Source organism: Oncorhynchus keta, chromosome 33, assembly GCF_023373465.1.
Source record: "Oncorhynchus keta strain PuntledgeMale-10-30-2019 chromosome 33, Oket_V2, whole genome shotgun sequence".
Classification (NCBI taxonomy): Eukaryota; Metazoa; Chordata; class Actinopteri; order Salmoniformes; family Salmonidae; genus Oncorhynchus; species Oncorhynchus keta.
In genome coordinates this window covers 597,344-614,270 of record NC_068453.1, presented here as the reverse complement: position 1 = coordinate 614,270, position 16,927 = coordinate 597,344, and the positions used below count along the sequence as shown (strand labels likewise).

The 16,927-nt window shown below is 39.9% G+C and overlaps 1 protein-coding gene across 1 annotated transcript in view; it reads right to left on the bottom strand.

Annotated features, from left to right (window-relative positions):
- LOC118366014 (interleukin-1 receptor accessory protein) overlaps positions 1 to 14,760 on the bottom strand; it is a 34,545-nt gene extending 19,785 nt beyond the window's left edge. Inside the window, exons 1-2 of the mRNA XM_035748315.2 lie at positions 14,067 to 14,760; positions 11,854 to 11,948 (exon numbers count right to left, since the gene is read on the bottom strand). Of these exons, the coding sequence (XP_035604208.1) occupies positions 11,854 to 11,948; positions 14,067 to 14,068 (97 nt within the window). The 5' untranslated portion in view covers positions 14,069 to 14,760. The remainder of the gene's footprint in view (positions 1 to 11,853; positions 11,949 to 14,066) is intronic.
- Positions 14,761 to 16,927: the final 2,167 nt, after the last annotated feature.

Below are 16,927 nucleotides of genomic sequence, written 5' to 3'. Positions count from 1 at the left end.
TTTTGCTGAGTTTAGATAGACATAGGCTAGTGCTTTTGCTGTTCGTTAGGCCTAGTCATCTTGTTGGCTGAGGAAAAGTAGGCTATATGTGGACAGTTCTAACATCTTCAATATGCACCTCGGAATTTGTTAAGAGGGACGCACACAGTTGCTTCCCTGATGTGTCTGTCTTCATTCACTTGTAGCCTATTTCTTAGCTGAAATGCTAAGGGCATTGGCTACATCTTAGAGAGCTGTGTGAGTGAGAGGTGCTTTAGAGCACGGCAGCTGGAAGAAGGGAATTATAAATATTATATTCAGCCCAAGGGCACAACGGCCACTTTGGCCGCAAAATGGCTGGATTTTTTTAAAGGGAGCATTATGGCCACACAAAGGGGACTCCGCTGGGAAATTCGAGGCCTGGTGAGAATATTATCAAGTGCTTGTCAAATTGGGAATGAGAGACTGATGAAGTGTGTGCAGCTTGGGACTTAAAAAAATCATCATTAGAGTCCATCACTCAGCCTTAGAATGTGTTAAAAATGAAATACATAGCCCAACGTGTGTTTCACAACTGAAAGTTTATTAAATAACTATAAATTAAGCATATAGGAGGACCAGTTTCTTTGTTAAACGCTTAACACGGAATAGCAGCATGTGCGCATTTCCTTTGAAATCATTTGGAGAAAATATCCTTTCTATTTTATTAAGCTATGTTCAATTGTATTCTTCAAACTGTGAAATAATAAAAATAATGTAATGGAATTCTAAGCAAATCGTGTCTGCTAAATTAACTAGTTTAGCCCACAGCCATATCAGGGCCTAACATAAGGACAACTCAGAGTATGCTATTCTGTTATTCTGAAATAGACTACATTTTCTTCATATCATGTTTTTTTTAGACTCGTCTAAAGTAAATAATGGATTTAGTGTGATGGTGTAGGCCATATTAAATTGATGTATTAGACTTTTTAAAATGTAGATATCCAAAGGTCTGCATCATTGGCTTGTGAAAGCCAAGAGATGCGAAACATGTTTATGTTTAATTAACAGTCTATTACCGTGAGACCGGCAGTTATTTGCTTGACAATCACCGGCTGACAAAATCTCATGACTGCCACAGCCCTACACACACATACAGACATAAACACATCCACACACCCCCAAACACATACATATACATTCGTGCTAGAAACATATCACAACTGCTGTTACCAGACTCTTACTGTTATTGCTAAATACTGCACAATTTAAACTCTTGCCTACGAATCCCCCCTTCCCCAAAACACGTGTAAATATTGAACTATATCAATTGTGCCTTCCTGTATTATACTATTCTGCTAAGCCATTTACTTTATGTTCGTATTCTAATCTTGTATTATTTCTTGTTGTTGTTGCATTGTCGAGAAGGAACCTGCAAGTTAGCATTTCATTGGGAAGTGTACAATACAGGTCAAAAGTTTTAAAACACCTACTCATTCAAGGGTGTTTATTTTTTGTTACTATTTTCTACCATGTAAAATAGTAGTGAAGACATCAAAACTATGAAATAATAATAATAATAATAATAATAAATAACACATATGGAGTCATGTAGTAAACAAAAAATTGTTAAACAAATCTATATCTATTTTATATTTTACACTTTGCCTTGATGACAGCTTTAAACACTCTTGGCATTATCTCCACCAACTTCATGAGGTAGTCACCTGGAATGCATTTAAATTAACAGGTGTTTTGTTAAACGTTTGTTGAATTTCTTTCCTTCTTAATGCATTTCAGCCAATGTTGTGACAAGCTGTCATCAAGGCAAAGAGTGGCTATTTGAAGAATCTCAAATATAAAATATATTTTGATTTGTTTAACCCTTTCTTTGGTTACTACATGATTCCATATGTGATATTCCGTAGTTTTGATGTCTTCACTATTATTCCACAATGTAGAAAATAGTCAAAAAATTAAGAAAAACTTTGAATGACTAGGTGTTCTAAAACTTTTGACCAGTAGTGTATACCATGTGTATCCCGTACATACCACAAAAAAAACTTGAAACTTGACAGCGGCAACGTTTGTTGTCTTGATTCTCTATTCCCGCCCCCAATGAAATAACGACTTATCAGGAGCATTGAATACTGTAAGGCTGATAAATGTAAAATACTTATTATAAAAACCCTATACTTCATTCAAATGTTTCATCTTAAATGACAAAATAATATACACAGAGTGTACAAAACATTAGGAACACCTGCTATTTCCATGACATAGCCTGACCAGGTGATTCCAGGTGAAAGCAATGGTCTTATTGATGTCACTTGTTAATTCCGCTGTGTAAATGAAGGGGAGGATTTTAAAGCCTTGAGACAATTGAGACATGGACTGTGCATGTGTGCCATTCAGAGGGTGAATGGGCAAGACAAAATATTTAAGTGCCTTTGAACGGGGTATGGTAGTAGATGCACTGGTTTGAGTGTGTCAAGAACTGCAATGCTGCTGGGATTTTCACACTCAACAGTTTCCTGTGTGTATCAAGAATGGTCCACCTACCAAAGAACATCCAGCAAACTTGGCACATGGAGTCAACATGGACCTGGACCAGTATCCCTGTGCATGGAACAAGAGAGATGTGCTTTTTGTGCCCCTAAACCTCATATTTAGAAACATAGAAAACAAATGTTTTTCCCCATTTAGTTTAATTTGATTAAAAAACAAACATAGCCGCCCCTCCTTTAAATAAAGGCTGTTTTGTTTATCCTGCCCAAGGCATTCACCAAGTAGTCAAGATTAAAATATAAATGTTTGGGATCAGCAAAAATCCCTTTTTATCTGTACATTATTTTAGCCAGCTCCTGTTGTTATTTTGGATGAGCATAAAAACCCTCATATAGGCTATATGTCCATATGCCCATCATGAAACGAGAGATGAGCTTATGCCCTATTTAGAAACATTGAAGGTGCTTGTTTTCAGTTTCATGTGATTAAACAATAAGCCCTCAGTAGGCTACCCTCACACTAAACCTAGGCCTACTATAAAAAAAGCTGTTTCAACCAAGACTAAAGGAGATGATTGTGGACTACAGGAAAAGGAGGACCGAGCACGCCCCCATTCTCATCGACGAGGCTGTAGTGAAGCAGGTTGAGAGCTTCAAGTTCCTTGGTGTCCACATCAACAACAAACTAGAATGGTCCAAACACACCAAGACAGTCATGAAGAGGGCACGACAAAGCCTATTCCCCCTCAAGAAACTAAAAAGATTTGGCATGGGTCCTGAGATCCTCAAAAGGTTCTACAGCTGCAACATCGAGAGCATCACTGCCTGGAACGGCAATTTACTCGGCCTCTGACCGCAACGCACTGCAGAAGGTAGTGCGTACGGCCCAGTACATCACTGACACCAGGCGGTGTCAGAGAAAGGTCCTAAAAATTGTTAAAGACCCCAGCCACCCCAGTCATAGACTTTTCTCTCTACTACCACATGGCAAGCGGTACCGGAGTGCCAAGTCTAGGACAAAAAGGCTTCTCAACTCCTGAACAGGTAATCAAATGGCTACCCGGGCTATTTGCATTGTGTGCCCCCCCCCCTAACCCTATTTTTACGCTGCTGCTACTCTCTGTTTATCATCTATGCAGTCACTTTAACTATATATTCATGTACAAACTAACTCAATTGGGCTGACCAACCAGTGCTCCCTCACGTTGGCTAACCGGGCTATCTGCATTGTGTCCCACCCACCAACTCCTCCTCTCTGTTCATCATATATGCATAGACACTTTAACCATATCTACATGTACATGCTACCTCAATCAGCCTGACTAACTGGTGTCTGTATGTAGCCCGTCTTTTTACTGTTGTTTTATTACCTTACCTACCTATTGTGCGCCTAATACCTTTTTTGCACTATTGGTTAGAGCCTGAAAGAAAGCATTTAAATGTAAGGTTTTACCCACACCTGTTGTATTCGGCGCAAGTGACAAATAAACTTTGATTTGTTTTGAACAGCAATGTGTCGGGTGTATTTCTCATCCTATGCATCAATTAGCCAAGGAGCCTATCCATAAAAAAATTCTAAAAGAATGGTCTGCTCGTGAGGTTTTTGACATCATGCTTTTACATTATTAACAATTCACATACAGTGCCTTCAGAAAGTATTCACACCCCTTGACTTTTTCCACATTTTGTTGCCTTACAAAGTGGGATTAAAACTGCTGTAATTGTAATTTTTTGCTCAGCGATCTACACAAAACACTTTGTAATGTTAAAAGTGGAAGAAATATTCAAAAAATAAATAAAAACCCCTGAGTTAATACATGTTAGAATAACCTTTGGCATCGATTACAGCTGTATTTGTATTTGTTCCAAGGCAGCAGCTACTCTTCCTGGGGTCCAGCAAAATTAAGGCAGTTTATAAAATTTTAAAAACATTACAATACATTCACAGATGTGCCCTCAGGCCCCTACTCCACCACATATCTACAGTACAAAATTCCTATGTACGTGAGTGTATAGTGCGTATGTTATCGTGTGTGTGTGTGTATGCGTGTGTCTGTGGCTATGTTTGTGCTGCTTCACAGTCCCCGCTGTTCCATAAGGTGTATTTTTATCAGTTTTTTAAACTAAATTTTACTGCTTGTGTACTCTTTGGTGGAAGGAAGTTATTGGAGTAATATTTAAATGTTCTGTCAGTCAGTGTCCAAACATCCTCCTGTCTTTACTTTAATTTGATCATAATTATTCCATTATCATTTGCTATTCTTTTTGGAACGGTATCTTCCATAGCTCAATTACCTGATGTGAAATAGAGTTCCACGTAGACATGGCTCTATGTAGTACCGTGCGCCTCCCATTGCATATTCTGGACTTGGGGACTGTGAAGAGACCTCTGATGGCATGTCTTGTGGGGTGCATGGGTGTCCGAGCTGGGTGCTAGTATTTTAAACAGACAGCTCGGTACCTACATCTTGTCAACACCTCTTACAAAAACAAGGAATGAGGAAGTCAATTTATCTTACACTTTGAGCCATGAGAGATTGACATGCATGTCATTAATGTTAGCTCTCCGTGTACTTTTAAGGGCCAGCCAACTGCAATTTTCACAAGTCCCACTTTTGGCACCTGACCACACGACTGAACAGTAGTCCAGTTGTGACAAAACCAGGGCCTGTAGGACCTGCCTTGTTGATAGTGTTGTTAAGAAGGCAGAGCAGCGCTTTATTATGGATAGACTTCTCCCCATCCTAGCTATTGTTGTATCAGTTTTACAATCCACGGTTACCCAAAGCAGTTTAGTCACCTCAACTTGCTCAATTTCCACATTATTCTTTACGAGATGTAGTTGAGGTTTAGGGTTTAGTGAATGATTTGTCCCAAATACAATATTTTAAGTTTCGCAAATATTTAGGACTAATTTCTTCCTTGCTACCCATTCTGAAACAAACGTTTTGCAGTCATTTCCATTACTGTAGTAGCTGACATGTATAGTGTTGAATCATACGCATACATAGACACACAGGCCTTGCTCAATGCCGTCGTTAGTAAAAATTGAAAAAAGCAAGGGGCCTAAACAGCTACCCTGGGGAATTCCTGCTTCTATCTGGATTATGTTTGAGAGGCTTTCATTAAAGAACACCCTCTGTGTTCTGTTAGACAAGTAACTCTTTATTCACATTATAGCATGGGGTGTAAGCCATAACACATATGTTTTCCCAGTAGCAGACTATGATCGATAATGTCAAAAGCTGCACTGAAGTCTAACAAGACAGCCCCTATAATAATTGTGTCATCAATTTCTCTCAGCCAATTATCAGTCAGTTGTGTAAGTGCCATGCTTGTTGAGTGTCCTTCCCTATATGCATGCTGAAAGTGTTGTGAAATAGCATTGTATCTGGTCAAACACAATTTTTTCCAGAAGTTTACTAAGGGTTGGTAACAGGCTGATTGGTTGGCTATTTGAGCCAGTAAGCGGGGCTTTACTTTTCTTGGGTGGCGGAAATACTTTAGCTTCCCTCCAGACCAGAGCGCACACACTTTCTAGTAGGCTTAAATTGAAGATATGGCAAATAGGAGTAGCAATATAATCTGCTATTGTCCTCATAATTTTCCATCCAATTTGTCAGACACTGGTGGCTTGTCATTGTTGATAGACAACAGTAATTTTTTCAACCCTTCCACACTGACATTGAGGAATTAAAAAGTACAATTCTCGTCTTTCATAATTTTGTCAGATACACTTGGATGTGTTGTGTCAGCATTTGTTGCTGGCATGTCATCCCTAAGTTTGTTCATCTTGCCAATGAAAAAAGTAATTGACCCTTCTTTTGTGTCCATCTCATGTTAATTAATTCTGTGTTCCCGGTCCAAAATGACCTCCCCATTATAGCTTATTATAAACCCATAATAATACATATACTATCACCTAATGTTGTGTTAGATCTTTTTATTAACTTAATTTCGTGTGAACATTACAAGTTTTTAACTTCTATTTGCTATTTATGGCCTGTAGGCCTCATTGACCTGAGCTCATACAACTTGTTTTTGAGTTTAAAAAAATCATAATGTATGGACAGTTTAACAAGGACTCTCTCCTCCTCACCAGTGTCATGATCAAAGATATGATCAAGAACCTCACATACAGTATATCATTTGATCATTGTGCTGTCACAGAATGAATTGTGAGCAAGGCCTCAAAAAAAACATTATCTACCAGAGAAGCGAGAAAAGGTCTATAAACAGTTGAAGTCGGAAGTTTACATACACATTAGCCAAATACATACTCAGTTTTTCACAATTCCTGACATTTAATCCAAGACAAATTCCCTGTTTTAGGTCAGTTAGGATCACCACTTTATTTTAAGAATGTGAAATGTCAGAATAATAGTAGAGAGAATGATTTCTTTCAGCTTTAATTTCTTTCATCACATTCCCATTGGGTCAGAAGTTTACATACAGTCAATTAGTATTTGATAGCATTGCCTTTAAATTGTTTAACTTGGGTCAAATGTTTCAGGTGGCCTTCCACAAGCTTCCCACAATAAGTTGGATGAATTTTGGCCCGTTCCTCCTGACAGAGATGGTGTAACTGAGTCTGGTTTGTAGGCCTCCTTGCTCGCACACGCTTTTTCAGTTCTGCCCACAAATGTTCTATAGGATTGAGGTCAGGGCTTTGTGATGGCCACTCTAATGCCTTGACTTTCTTGTCCTTAAGCCATTTTGCCACAACTTTGGAAGTATGCTTGGGGTCAATGTCCATTTGGAAGCTCCATTTGCGACCAAGCTTTAACTTCCTGACTGATGTCTTGAGATGTTGCTTCAATATATCCACATAGTTGTCCTCCCTCATGATGCCATCTATTTTGTGAAGTGCACCAGTCCCTCCTGCAGCAATTATGGCCAAACAGTTCTATTTTAGTTTCATCAGACGAGAGGACATTTCTCCAAAAAGCACAATCTTTGTCCCCATGTGCAGATGCAAACCGTAGACTGGCTTTTATATGGCGGTTTTTCTTCCTTGCTGTGCGCCCTTTCAGATTATGTCAGTATGGGACTCGTTTTACTGTGGATATCGATACTTTTGTACCTCCTTCCTGAGGGCTATGAAGGCTGTGTGGTCACATGGTGTTTATACTTGCGTACTATTGTTTATACTTGCGTACTATTTTTTGTACAGATGAACCAGACTTGTGGAGATCTACAATTTTTTTGCTGAGGGTCTTGGCTGATTTCTTTTGATTTTCCCATGATGTCAAGGAAAGAGGCACTGAGTTTGAAGGTAGGCCTTGAAATACATCCACAGATACACCTACAATTGACTCAAATTATGTCAATTAGCCTATGAGATGCTTCTAAAGCCATGACATCAGTTTCTGGAATTTTCCGAGCTGTTTAACCTTTTTGGGATAGGGGGCAGCATTTTCACTTTTGGATAAATAGTGTGCTGAACTGCCTCCTACCCTGTCCCAGATGCTAATATATGCATATTATTATATATAGTATTGGATAGAAAACACTGAAGTTTCTAAAACTGTTTGAATGATGTCTGTGAGTATAACATAACTCATATTGCAGGCAAAAACCTGAGAAAGATTCCAAACAGGAAGTGAGAAATCGATTTTCAAAACAGTGCCTATTGAAATCCTAGTGAGAAATGAATGAGGATGCACTTCCTAGGGCTTCCACTAGATGTAATTGTCTTTTGAAACTGGTTTGAGGATTCTACTATAAAGGAGGGGCTCATAATAGCTCTGAGTGAGTGGTCTGGCAGAGAGAGCCTCGGTCTCAGCCAGAAGTAGAGAGAGAGAGAGAGAGATGTGGGTTTATTTTTACTACTTTCTCACGGTCTATTGGAGTATGCGTCTGTGTTTGCCCCTGTTTCATACAGTAGCAATTGAGTCATGCTACAAGAAGACAGGTCGCAGGAGACAATGTTCGCGAATGGATTTAGAAAATTGCTAAGTGGCAGTTGGGACATCGAGTGTCACGAAGTGTTGACCCTGAGGACCTGCATATACACACTTTAAATGGAGCTTGTTTCTCAATATAAGTACCTGGGTGTCTGGATTGATGACAAGTTATCCTTCGTAACGCATTATAACAAATATGACTAAGAAGCTAAGATCCAAGATAGTTTTTATATCTAAATAAATCATGCCTTAGTATTAAAAATAGGAGAAAGATTGTTCAAGCAACACTTCTCCCTGTATTGGATTTTGGTGAAATTGTTTACATGCATGCAGCAACCTTGGTTTTAAAACCCTTGGACACAGTCTACCATTCAGCAATACGTTTTATCACAGGGGACAATTTCAGGACTGATCATTGTAGTCTGTATAAAAATGTGGGATGGACCTCTGTCTGTAAGAAGAGAGCTGCATTCTCTTTTATTTATTTAAAAAGCAACCTGACAGAAACTCCCTCCATATGTAACTTCATTAATTAAGATAAGAATAATAAGTTACCAAACCTGTTCATAAGAATGGATAACACTAGAAATCCCTTTAGTCGCCACAGATTTAGGAACATCCATGTTTAGTTTTTTTGCCCCTACCAATACCACAGTCAGTCCAGCAACACTCAGTAAGAGGATTAGTAACCTCACAAGTTAAATTGCTATTGATAATAGCAATATAGGAGTCACTCAGAGTGCAACACGGGGAAGGGAATCTCCATTGCACTCTTCCAATGGTTAACACACGCCACTAATAAATAGAACCCTCCATTCAGGAGAAAAGTTATTAGAAGTCATAAACCACGATCACACCACGTACGACTGGTCTAATACTTAAAGAGTAATTCCGTAATGAGGTTAGCTCCTCCGTGGATAACATAGCTATGAAGTAGACTTCTTCATACCTACCGCCACTACAATAGTGGAATACAGTGAATGGTAGTAAAACCACTACAGACTCCCTCGACATCAATTCTGACTGACCTCCAGGCATTGACCTGGAAATTACCTGACTACGTCAGACTAATTCTGAACAAGTTGTAATCTGCCAGGATACTTGGTTTCCTTCCCTTGACATGTGCTCTTGCGTAAGCAGAAACGCACGGACTTCTTCAAGTGCAGATACCCTACCCGGGTCGACCACACCAGAGGGGGGACTGCAACAGCGATCACCAACTGGACATCTGCTGTCCAGCCATGGAGCGGACTTCATTCTCAGAAACCCTACCCGGGTCGACCACCAGATGGGGACCACAACGATGGTCCACAACCAGGACAACCCACGGTCATTTTTATGTTGGTTTGCAACATGCAGGTTTATCGCAAGATTGAACCCAACATGGGGGGACTGTCATGACGTTGGCCTGGGGGTATGTTTATGACAGTCATAAATACCTCTCCCCCTTTTTCCTCTCTCTACCCTACTGATGTGACATTTGAAAATCCTTTGGTCAACATAGAGATTCTGGGAACATCAGAAGGTGGGGGGAAATTAACTATATTCTGGTAATCCGACCAATTGAACATATGCGGTGGTAATTAATGAATATGATGCTGGTCATTTATGAACATTTGAACATCTTGGCCATGTTCTGTTATAATCTCCACCCGGCACAGCCAGAAGAGGACTGGCCACCCCACATAGCCTGGTTCCTCTCTAGGTTTCTTCCTAGGTTTTGGCCTTTCTAGGGAGTTTTTCCTACACCTGCATTGCTTGCTGTTTGGGGTTTTAGGCTGGGTTTCTGTACAGCACTTTGAGATATCAGCTGATGTACAAAGGGCTATATAAATACATTTGATTTGATTTGATTTGCCCCGACTTTCTAGTTAATTACATTTACATGATTCGCTCAATCATGTAATATTAATTACAGAGAAATGATTTTATAGAATAGCATGTCATATCACTTAATCCGGCATAGCCAAAGACAAGACAATGTGTATGTTTTAATATTCTGTTTTTATTGTAATGTGTACAGGGCTCTCTTTTAAAATAGATTTTTAATCTCAATGTGAGTCCCTGTTTAAATGAAGGTTCAATAAAATCAATTAAAACATTTTTTTTTTAATTGTCTAAATTATTATTTTGGCCAAAACACTTGCAAACTCAAGTGCTCACTATCGAACACAACAGTGAGTGGACACTCAATAAAAGGCTTAGAGGCCAAGTGTTCGGTTTGAGATTCAGCCACAGAATGTGCATATTCAACCAGAAACAGAACGGGCCTGTGAACCTATTCTCGAATTCCCAATGTCAAGTCAACCTCAAGCTAGTCCTGCATCGAGTTGGATACCCATGGTTCCCCCGGGGTGAATCAGCTGGCGGATGGAATGAAAACATTATTTCAATCCGTGAGTCTGACACGTTGCCAAGTTCACTTTTCCTGGACAGCCTAGCTCACGCGAAAATGGCTATCGTAGAAAACCGGATAAATAAAAAGAAAAGGATATTATGATAAGGGAAACAGGTGCTGCACGAGTGAAATTCCCAGTTTGGAAGGTCAACAAAGAGGAAGATGGATACACAGCCTACACAAAGTGCAAGCAGATAGGCCTATTTGTTTTCCATAATTCAGTTAATTATTACATTAATTCAGGCATCTGCACAGGCCATACAAAGTGTAAACCTGTGCGGGTAATAATTTGAGTAGCCTACAAAATAAATGTAGCTTATTTTTGCAGCCTATATTTGGTTCTGGGAATAGTTTGTTTAAGTTGTAATTAGGCCTAAACTATTTTATAATCTAAACCATATTGAATGTAAAGATATTGTTTTGTTAGGTTGGCTATAGGCTTTCATTAGGTAAGAAGGCTAATTAAAATCCGAATCATTTGCACACTCAGAATTGTACTTGGTAAAAAGGCCATTTTTGTGATTTCAGTAGCGCATCACATTGTGAAAATAAAAATATATAGTTCTTAATTCATGGCATGGTTTCCTTTTATCCAAATGTTGAATAGACATTAATTCATGCAGGGAAGGGGAATAGTAATAATAGCCTAATAGTATTCATTATAATAAAGCCTACTACTGTGAAGTCACAAATACAATTAATTAAAATGATGTCATATGGCAGGTAAAGGACCGGCTCTCGAAAACAATCCTATGCGAGTGGGTCGAGTTGCGGAGAACAATCTGCCCTGATGGGTGGGGTTCCGAACTGATGTGGCCGGCATGAGGTGGGTGCGGCTCCAAAAAACTGACCTGTGCAGGACTCTACCCCCTACACACATAATTGTGGGATAGTTTGGGAAGGACTGGATAGGTGTAATAAATATGGTGTGAACTCCATTGAGCAAAGTGGAGCTATTCATATATTCATATCCAATATTTTATCATCTACATGAATTGCCTACGGAGTGTACTAGGGTTCATATTCGGAGTGTAGCATAATACTGACCAATCAAAATCTCCTTGTCGGATCTATCACTCACCTGAGTGGACACTGGATGGAGTGGTGGCTGCAGTAGTCCCACCTACTCCCACCATGGCAACTGAGATAGATAGGAGAGCTGTGATGAAGAGAGCCCTGGGGAGGGTGAGGGAAATCATTACCATATGTCTGCCTCGATCTCTACAATAACTCAGCTATTAATTATACAAATATTGATTTTGCACTCAGTCAGTTCTGTCAAACTTTGGAGGGGGTTGAGGGTAAGAGACAAAATGATGGGACAAGGTCATAGTAAAGGCAGACGAGGGAGAGAGAGAGGAGTTGACGGGAAAGAGAGAGAGGAGAGACATGGAAGGAGACAGAAAGAGACACAGAGATGCAGGGAAGGAGACTAGATCAGGATTGTGAGAGCGAAAGGAAGAAATAAGTGGAGGGAAGGAGAGAGTAAAGAGAGAAGAGGCACAAAGGAGAGAAGAGGGATATCAAATGATGGTGATCTGCCACGCATGAAAGGACTGAGGTAGGTAATGACATGTGGTGGCTCCCCGGAAGCACATATGGGTGCCTCCACCTCCACATTGATCACCGTTTTTACTGCAACAGCACAGAGGGAGATAAACAAGAGGCTGCCTTCTGCCCAAAGTCTATGTGCCACACTATCACGGACTGAGGCACTAAAGAGAAATTGGCATGGCCTTGGCTTGGTCTGCCTATCCAGATACATTGGCACTGAACAGATGCTGAATTAAATACACATTGAGACACTTGGGGCGTAATTCAATCAAACCCACTTTGCAGTATTTAGTGCATAGCTCTTGATTCCCATGGTGACATAAAATCACAGATTTTTCTATACTCTTAAAAAAAACAAAGTCCTATCTAGAACCTAAAAGTGTTCGTTGACTGTCCCCATAGGAAAAACCTTTTTGGTTCCAGGAAGAACCCCTTTGGGTTCCATGTTCAACTCTTTCCATAGAGGGTTCTACCTGAAACTCAAAAGGATTCTACCAGGAACCAAAAAGGGTTCTCCTCTGGGGACAGCCGAAGTACCCTTTTGCAAACTTTTTTTTCTAAAAGAGTACAGTAAATTGTACAACAACAACCAGGTAGACTACCCACACACTGTATAGATACAGTTGTCAGAAGAAAACGTGTGCAGTGTGCATGCATGAGCATTAGTTTGTAGTTAAAGAAACTGTGGAGGTGGTTTTGATTGAATTCCAGACAGACACAGTGGCACGTGGAAGAGGAATTTTAGAAACACAGATAAAGATGAGAGGTCTCTATGACCATGGCACAAAACATGTTCAAATATAAACACAGATACACTGAATGTAACATTATTACTATTTTTTAAAGAACATTAAACTCACACAGATGTGTAATCTGAAAACAGATGTTAATCTTATTACTAGATTACATATTGGTTTTCTTACCCATGTAAGCAGTCTATGGACAAGGTAAGGAAACCAATATATAGGCCTAATTGTGAAATTTGGGTGAACCATCACTTTCAACTATCCCTTTATACTCACTTCAGTTAATTCTCAAAAGCAACATATGCTGACTTGTGTAAAATAATGTTAGGTTACTTCATTTGATGTACAATACAATTTTGGACACAACAGCATTTTAATTTTAGGCTAGGCTACTTAGGCTAATTTAACTCAAAACCACTCTCTTCTGCTTATCTGAGTGTCACAAATGATTGCTTTAGTATCCAATTTTCTGGAAACATTGCCAATGCTGCCTGAATTGGCCTATAATTTATCATAATCATTCAACCGTGAGATCGAAAGGGAGAAGTTTTCTAATGAGTCACGAAATTACTTAAAAGGGGACATTCTAGGCTAATTCAGTTTGCATACATTAATTGATTCTGCTTCCACAAAAAAGCACTCATTATGTGTTTGAAAGAAAATCTCATTATCCGCTATGATCGATATCACGCTCTTCCTGAGTCCTCTGGCAAACTCGGAAAACAACGAGACATGCGCCAATGGAAGCTGATGGAGAAGAGGACAGTCTTTCTGTCAAAACTGACAAACTGTATGAAAATGCATAAATGAAAATGATTACAATAGATGTACAGAGATTTCTCTGCTTGCAGTGTATGGGGAAATCATTATTGCTTGAATGGTTTGGATTATAGGCTAAATGTGGATAAAAAGCAAGCTATAGGCTGCATGCAACTAGTACTGCAACAGTGCACAATGCGTAATAAACGAGTGAATAGGTTGAGGTGATACTTACATCTCCACAAGTCCACCGGTTCACTCTGTAGCGCTGAAGACGGCAACGGGAACGCTGACACCCGGGCAGGGCAGAGTGGCTGTCGCAGGGTGAGGAGACTGTCTGACTCAGCTGCAGCCGGCTAACTAACGATCAGAGAGGAACACGGCGGACGTGCCAGTACCGGGTTTGTTTTACAGTACCATTCACCACTGGACCATAAATCATATGACAAACGACAACCACACGGTCTTGGGAATCCTTCCAATCAAAGCGACACAGTCGAGCACCCTCGAGATGCGGCTCAGTAGTAGGCTAAAGTATATTACACATAAAACGTAGCCTGCCTGTCCCTATGACGAATGACTGCCAGCCGTCGTAAACTACTTAGAGGTTATGCAAATCTCAGTGAGCCCCCCCGTTCGATGTCCCAGGTGCCACTTGTAATTTACTTTAAATTGACACTCCTCGCATTTTTGTTGCTGGATTTAGGAATAGATAAAGGCTCAAACAAAGTTAATATTTCAATAAGCTATTGGATAACTCAGACACCATTATTTCTTATAATAAACTGCGTTATTGGTTTATAGTTACAGGCTAAGTGCTACGACAACATATTTACATTTAAGGAAATAAATAATTCACTAATTTTAGATTTTTCTAAGTGCTCTGCTTATTGCCATGAAGAAGGAAGTGAATCTTGTACCGTAAAGTTCAACTCCTCCCTCCACGGAAAACCCAAGTTGCGAAATCTCCAATATAGGCGTTTTTTCGTGTATTGAGCAGTGACTGCAGTCTATGGGTATTTCTCAATTGTAGTTGCGGTTTCAGCCTTGTATCAGCAGGTAGGAGTCAATCTGCTACGGTTTTTACTAAAATGTATTCACAATAGATGAGTCTAAGTTAATACATTGCATTTAATAGGGGGAAGATCTGCCTCAAACTATTAATGTATAGAGCAATCTGTCATGGATAGGGATGTGTATTTTACCCTTTTTGACTGTACACGCATGATTAGAACAAGGGTGGCTGAAAGTGGAAAAAAACATGTGCACATTTATCTTTATGCCAACAGTGAGCAACAATTTAATTTATCATAACCAATACAGATAACAAATCCTAATTGTTAAATTGATTCATAAACATTCAGTCAATAAAATAACGTTGTTATTCCGTCCTTAATGAGATCCCAAAACAACAACTGATCTGACATAATTGTTCTTTAAGTACCCATGGACCATTCCAACTGTTGTTTCATTGTTTCATTATCCAATATTGGATGTCACAGCACTACAAATTCTCTCTCTGTTATAACAAATGGAATTTTTTACTTCCATTAAGCAGAGTGGGAGAAAGAGAGTTTCTACAGGTATTTATGACCATCATAAAATGGCCCACTTTACCCCTCTCCTCTTCTGCGGGAGAGAGAGGGCGCTGTAGAGCAGACCCACTGTAACCTGATTCTTCAGATCTTCACAGGAGTCATGACAGTCCCACTCTGGTGGATTTAACTTGGAAGGATCCTGCAAGTTGCAACCCACCATAAGAATGAACCTTGGATGTCCGTCCTGGTTTGTGGATCAGCATAGCAGTACTCCCCCTGGCGGTTTACCCTGGAAGGCTTTCTTACAGCTGCAAACCATCACAAGAATGGCCAGGGGATGTCCTGGTTGGTTTTCGCTGTTGCGGTCCCCCTCTGGTGGTTTACCCTGGTAGGCCTTCTGCCAATGGAGCAGTCCACCACCAGGATGGGCAGCGGATGTCCGGATTGGGATCGTTGTTACAGACACGTCGTCTGGTCGTCCAGGCTGGTGGACCTAGGCAGTAACTTAGGCAGGTGTTAACAACAACACACACACACTCACAGAATACATAATTAAATTTCTTCCCAAATGAGCAGCGTTGTGGCACTAAGTTATGGTTGTACTTCCACCGCGTTACTTAGAGGTACCCAGCGTCATGGCTTCATTGCTTCAGACCACCACAAGGGGAGTTAGAGCCCTCATTATGCATTTGGGTCCCAAGGTTTTTATATGACGTCCAATGACGAATTTGACGCGAGTCACCCGTCCCTTGGCTGAAGATGGCTGACAAAACATTACGGTGGAACCAAATGTAAGTAGTTATAACATCATAACGAGTCAAGCAACAAATATACAACAAATATACAATTGAGAGGATATGTTAGTTAATGTAGAGACAAACGTTTGTGCATATTTTTTTGTCATAAAGTTCATTTACGAAAATCGCTATTTATGTTTTAGGGACTCCTGAGAAAACCAGCAAACCAGGCTGTCATCTTGTGAAACAATGGATGTAAAGAATCTAGCTAGCTAAAGCATTTAGAGGGCTGTGTGTCTCACCACTTGGTTATTGCAAGGCTGAGCCCCAGTGATATCATGACTTGGCAACAACAGATAGTCCAGTAAAAATGGCTGTGTTTAACTGGTGTAAATCTGAACATTTGACCCCTTGATCAGCTCGCTCTCTGACAGAAAAAGCAAATAGCTTATTTTTTCTAGATATTGAAACAATAACTGAGATATGACTGTTCAGTCTGAAGCAGCAGATGTCATTTTCAGGATGCGTCAATACAGCACAGAAAGCTTAACACCAGACTGGTATTGTGGTTGTTCATTAGGTGATGGGAAATATGCAATGATAACGTTACCTGCACCATTTACACACTGCAAAGACTCCCTAACAATTTGTGACAGACATATTGTGTTCTTTCATCCTTCTGTAAAAAAAAAGCTAACCATCACACTGTCATGAAATATGATAATATATCGACTATGAAACAAATATGACATGGTCTGCTTATGAGTTGCCATGAAAGAAAATTTGATTAATTCAACTTAAAATAGCGAGAGCGGGCATTC